The sequence below is a fragment of the Leptinotarsa decemlineata genome, unplaced genomic scaffold, assembly GCF_025532065.1.
Source record: "Leptinotarsa decemlineata unplaced genomic scaffold, Ldec_3_MD MMD2_tig00000010_RagTag_RagTag, whole genome shotgun sequence".
Taxonomy (NCBI): domain Eukaryota; kingdom Metazoa; phylum Arthropoda; class Insecta; order Coleoptera; family Chrysomelidae; genus Leptinotarsa; species Leptinotarsa decemlineata.
This window is the reverse complement of record NW_027412538.1, coordinates 6068435-6074840: the sequence shown is the minus strand read 5'-3', so window position 1 is coordinate 6074840 and position 6406 is coordinate 6068435. Positions and strand designations below refer to the sequence as shown.

The window sequence follows — 6406 nt, the reverse complement described above, 5'->3', positions numbered from 1 at the left end:
GCACATTTAATTGCATGAAGGAATCATACGATAGTATGTCACTTATTGTAAATGCAATAAATAATAATACGTATAAGTGGAAAATATCTGGTGACCAAAAAGTTATAGGACTATTACTAGGTCTTCAGGGCGGATTTACGAAGTTTTGCTGTTTTGTTTGCCTTTGGACCAGTAGAGCAACACAGAGCTATTGTCAAGTAAAAGGAACAACGAGATAGGTTCCACCAAGACATACTGACAATGGAGCAACGGTACCAAGGCTGATGAGATGCAGCAATGATGGGGGATTATTGTTGGTTCCTTATGAGTGAAAACAGTAAAACATATAAACGAAAGTCTACATTTTCAAAAAGTTTGGGCCTATCAATATAACATCGAGTGGTCCCAAGCTGAGATCATACACAGGGGGGAACATTGGTTCAGGCGGAAATTCAAAGAAGATGCATACATGTTGTCCAACAATGTATGCAGCCAAGCTAGCGTAGAGATATGCAACATATGGAAACCCATAATCAAGCGAAAAATGGCCATTTCACGCTAAACCGGTGAAGCGGAAAGAGGAAAGCGGAGATAAGTGAAAAGGCGGAGTTCATCTTGAGCACCTGGAGTGCACAAAGATGGTCTTCCACTCAACCTTTGGACAAACAGAAGAAAGAACAAAAGATCGCAGATAACTAATGAAAATTGAGTGAAACTATAGATATATGTGCTGATTCAAATAATCGCTTTCTAGATATTAGAGGATTTCATAAACTCAAGGAGAGAAAGGAGGAGAGTTTCATATTCTTGAAATCATTTGGAATAGCATTGTAAGTGGTCGATACATTATAGTAAAAACTTCTCTCAAGCAAGGATGATTTATGGATTGGTGGTGTTATAGTACCTTTCGATCTTATATTAAGATTGTGAACGTCAGTGCGTAACACAATCTTTCTATAAACGTAGGAGGAAGTTTGGGTAGTGATAATTCTGTGATATAAGGTGGAGCAGTGAAGTTTTCGGCGAGATTTCATTTTTAGCCACCCGGCTTCTCGTAGCTTATGACTGATGGGTTGACGCCTACGAATACCATAGATGAAACGGAGACAATAGTTTTTGATTTTCTGGATTTTTTGCATTGATGTTGCCGTAAGGCAAGAGCTATAGACTGTATCGCAATAAGTAAAAGTAGAAAGAACTAGAGACTCGCGAAGCATTTTTTTTAAATTCAAATTCAAAGTGGCTCGAGATCCAAGCAAAATTTTTAGTTTCCAGATACTTTTACGAATTCATTCCGATATATGCTTTTCGAATCGTAAGGAGTATTCTATCCAGGAATGTTATTGATAGTAACACAAACACTTTATTGGTGAAGAAGTCTGTCATTTCGCCTCCCGAACAGCATTGCCTTAGATTTGTTTGGATTCAATGAGAGAGAATGATCTTTGGATATTTTGAAAATTCTATCAAGGTCTTCGTTGATTTTCTGACAACCATTCACTATGTCTGATGGGTGGAAAGAATACATCACCTGAGTATCATCCGCATACATTTGTAGATAACAATGCGAGACAACAATTTTGAAAAATGCTGTGAAAATTACATAGAGAATTGGTCCCAAAATGGATCCCTGTGGAACCCCACATGTCAGTTCTCTTGTTTGAGAAACCCTAGTATTGCGTACAACTCGTTGCTTTCTACCACTTAGATAGCTATCAAAAAACAAAACAGATTCTCCTGAGAGTCCAATATATCTTAGAATATGTTTCAGTGCAGAATGATTTAGGGTATCGAAAGCATTCGAATAGTCTAGGAGAACTAGAACAGCAATCATTCCCGAGTCGGTTGCCTGGAAGATACGATCTGTCACATTCAGAAGGACTGTCGCGCAGCTATGTCCTTTTCTGAATCCAGATTGAGTATCCGGCAAAATATGATATGTTTTCAAGAATTCCACAAGTTGACTTTTTATACTTCTAATAATTTTGAGACAAAGGGTAAAATGCTGATTTGGTCTCAGGCTCACTGAGATCACTGACCACCTCACATTTCGGTAATGGGATCACATTAGCCAATTTCCACTGAGTTGGATATACTGAATAGTCAATGCAGAAGTTCAAGAGGTGAGAGATATATTCAATTATGAATGGACAACATAATATGATGAATCTTATGTTGAGGCCGTCAGCACCTGCAGCCGTTGTTTTTACTGCCAGTAAATACTTGAAAATGTTGTTATTCTCGATTCTGCTAAAACTCCAACTTACATCGGGACCAACAAGTCGACCACTGTAGTACTGTTCAAATTCCGAGCCTTTACCGGCAGTGGGAACTGAGTTTAGGAAAAAATCATTTATGTCATTTACATCTGAAAGATGATCTGGAATATCGTTCTTCTTTTTCTTAATATATATGTTGAGTTTTTTTAAGGTGTCCCATGCATTATTAGTATGCCTGCTTATGTCAAAACTCAAATAGGCTATTTTCTCCCTCTCTACTGATTTATTAGTGAAATTTCTAAGGTTTTTGTATTCTTCAAAATCGCGAATGTTCTTGGTTCGTTTGAATTTTTTAAGTTTTTTATCGCGTTCTCTCATGATAATTTTAATATTGCCGGTAATCCACGGTTTATGTTGTTTCCTAATGAAAGCTGTTTTGAAAGGCGCATGTAATTCCAGTAAGGTGTTCATGTTCTCGTTAAAAAAAGTTACTTTTTTGTCAATGGTATCCAAGCCATAAATATGGTGCCACGGAATTGACTGTAAATCAGTATATAATTGATCTTCATCAATATTTTTGAAGTCTCTGTACTTAATAATTTTGTTGCTTTCACTTTCACCAATCAGGTTGAGGGTAAAATGAACCAAATCATGGTCAGATATGTGTGGAACATGAAGAGAACTACAATTTGTAACTTGGCATTGATCTGAAACAATTATCAGGTCTAAAATAGAAGAGGTGTTCTGAGATATTCTTGTAGGAAAGTTAACTATCTGCTTCAACCCAGTACTCATAAATAATTCATTCAACTTCCGAACAGAAAAACTATTGAAATTTGCTAAATCCACATTGAAATCGCCCATACAGATTATTTCATCAAATTGAGGTACGACTGATATCAAACTGTTTTCAAATTCATTGAGAAAATTTGTCAGGTCAATTTAGGCGACTCATAAATACAACCCACCGCAAAACTCATGTTTTGCAACCTCACACTCACCCACAAATCCTCAATGTTGTCATTGTTGGTGAGGTTAGAAAATTTGAGAGTGTTCATTAAATAAATAGCCAACCCTCCTCCTCTGGTCCCTCCGCTCCTATCCCTTCGCACGAAATTGTACCAGGTAAACAAATATCTATAGTACGACAATTATTGTTCAGCCAAGTTTCACTGAGAGTGATGATATCAAAATCATTTGACAAAAATAAAGTTACGAAATCATTATAATGAGCGACCAATGATCTTATATTCAGATGGCAAAGATTTATTTTCATATTTCCGACCAACTTACATGCCAAAAAGGCCTATGGGAGGAAAAAAGCATATATATACATCGATATCTAATATACCAAAAATGAACTCAAAGGAAACCTATCAATCAATTATAATTATAGCAACAATAAATAGTATACAATCAATAACTTCAAATAATAACAAACACGAATAGTTTTCATTTCTTCGACCTCCCAGACGAGGTCTGGGAGGTCAATAGTCATCTCTTTGAGGAATTAGTCCAGTCATCACCCGAAGACGATTGTGGATACTAACAATCAAAACGCCGTGAAGTAACTTGTCTTGAAATGTCCTAATTTTTCATTTTTTTCATTTTTTTTTATTTTTCGTTTAATTGTTCTGTTGACGAAAAATTACATTTTCGAAAATATCTTGTTTATCAAATTTATTTTATATGATGTTACGAACAACCGTTCTTTATTACCGTTAGTGAAAACATGACCACTGAAAATCACAGAAACAGACAAGCAGAGAATTTCATATTGTGAAAGGAAGATAGAGAGGAATTAGGTTTTTTAAAATTTCAACAATCATATTGGATTTTTTTTCAATTAGCTCAAAACAATGATGATCGAAAAATACTAGTATTATTCTGAAAAAGCGTGGGCGCTAGACATACAAAATATATTGCACAAAACGCCCACGCTTTTTTCACAATAATACCAGTATTTTTCGATCGTTATTGTTTTTATTTCTGACCGGGATATTATAAGCTTATATCGTCATAGTTACGCTATCAATAAAGAGGGTCATAACTCCCTTGGAACATTATATATTTTATAATTCCCTCTACTTTTCACAAGTAAAAATAAATAGAAATGAAAACTGAACCATATTTTATTTATTCACGTCATTACAAATAATAAATGTACAATTTTGAAATGTTCCCCGAAAATTACTTCCGCCACTGGAAACAATTTCTTCTTTCGTATGGCTGGAGCTTCTGTTCACTACAGTCAGGTACCTGCCTCTTCTGATGACAAAGTAGACAACATACGCGCCGTTTTATTTCTCAATTCGATGCTATCCTCCAAATACCCCTCCGCCACCGTGGAACTTTTCCAACCTCCGTGTCTTTTTTAGTTAGTCATAGTTGCTCCTGCATTGGCTAGAGCAGTAGCAGAAGTGCGACGAAGGCAATGTCCCGTATAGGAAGATGAGTTTGGCAATCCTAAATACATTGCGATTTTGCTGGGGATTTTCCGAAACATGTTTTTTCCAATTGGCTGAGATGTACATTTATTTTGTCGGAAGCTCAAAAAAATCGTTCAATACCTTTAGGACGCAAAGACATATAAAGTCTTAATAAAGGCAAAGCGGAGAACTCTTTTTCATCCACAACTGTAAATTTCTTCGATACACCAGTTTTACTTTCCGGTACGTTCACTACCATAACGGAATCCCGGTCCTCTATATCCGATATCTTCATATTCAAAAGTACCTGACTTCTGCATCCTCCAAAATAACCCATAATCAAAACAACCTATAACAAAAAAAAAAGGAAATAAATACACACAAAAAGGAAAATAAGAAAAAAATTACCTTATGCAATAAATGAATATCATTAGGAGCGTCCTTTAGGAATCTGATAACATCTTTAGGAGATAAAACAGCAGACTTTTTCGGCTTATAACTCTTACTCTTCCGTTTCAAAAAAGCCTGTAGTTCATTGAACTTGGTGATATCACGTTTCTCATGTATAGTCACCATCGATTTTAGCATTGACCATTTAGTCCATAAAGAATTCGGACTATACGTTTCTGACTGAAACGAATAAACACAATTACTACCAAATCTACCGAAAAACATAGAAAATTCCTTACCAGTTCTTGAAAATATGCCAGAAATACAGTTTCAGTGACATCTTTTGGCATAATATTTTTCCGTGTCAGCCAGTCCAGATATATCTTGTATTCTTTTTGGTATACGGCTTCACTTTTCGATGGAATTAATGATTCTCTTGCTTGTTCAGCTTTTTTCAAAATATCCTCCATTATATTTGGGGTAGAAAACACGTTTTCACCGCAAACACAGCTTGATAACAAAGTTCTGTTTATAAACAAGTAACATAGCAACAACCTAGCAACAAGAAAACTCTACTATAATCAACGGTACCTGATTCAAATATACCGGAAGGTAATGAATTGGTACATTTTTCCGTTTCAAAAATGAACAAAATTTTATTGAAATCGGTCAGAAATAAAATTATCTATGTACCACGAGAATTGATGAGCCTCAATAACCTCAGGCAATTGCTGTCCCTCGGGCCAGAGGCCCTCGGGACGCAAACTTTGCCATCGGTAATTAAGGCCCTCCTAATTCCCTTGATACATAAATAACTATAAGCTTATTTAAAAAAACATATGTTCTTTAAAAGCGTGTTTTTCAGTTTTTTTTAAGTATATTTATTTTTAACTTGTTATTTGGAAGCGCGTGTTTTAGTTTTTTAAACTATATTCATTTATTTTGATATTCTTTTGAACAACCTATCATGAAGGTTATGTACAGCGCCATCTGCCCGCGAATAGATCAATCAATAATGCCAATAATTTTGTCAATACAGATCACGAGCTTGAAAGTTAGAAACAAACACACATACATACAAACAAACATACATGCATACATACAGGTGAAGCTAATAGCGTGAAAATAGCGTTGAGCAGAACACTCATACATAAAATCTAATGCAAAGGGTTTGATTCAACTAACTTTAGGCATAAATCAACTCATTATGACACGTCCATGATTTGGAATTCGATCGACGTCTTATCTACTGTTTACCTTCATCGCAGCGGATTCAAACTACATTTCATCACTGAAATGCTCTCATACAGATCGGGCGCGGGCCTTCTAATTATGAAAGACAACACAATTTATATGCAAAAACACTTTTCCAGAGACCATTTATAAAAT

At 35.6% G+C, this 6406-nt stretch overlaps 1 protein-coding gene across 1 annotated transcript; it reads right to left on the bottom strand.

The window, feature by feature from the left end:
- Positions 1 to 4336: 4336 nt before the first annotated feature.
- Positions 4337 to 5652, bottom strand: LOC141480810 (uncharacterized). Its single transcript, XM_074171302.1, has 3 exons — positions 5317 to 5652; positions 5036 to 5257; positions 4337 to 4976 (listed from the first exon to the last, which is right to left on the bottom strand). The coding sequence occupies exons 1-3, from the start codon at positions 5485 to 5487 to the stop codon at positions 4749 to 4751; spliced, it is 621 nt and encodes a 206-aa protein (XP_074027403.1). The 5' UTR covers positions 5488 to 5652; the 3' UTR covers positions 4337 to 4748.
- Between the last annotated feature and the right edge of the window lie 754 nt (positions 5653 to 6406).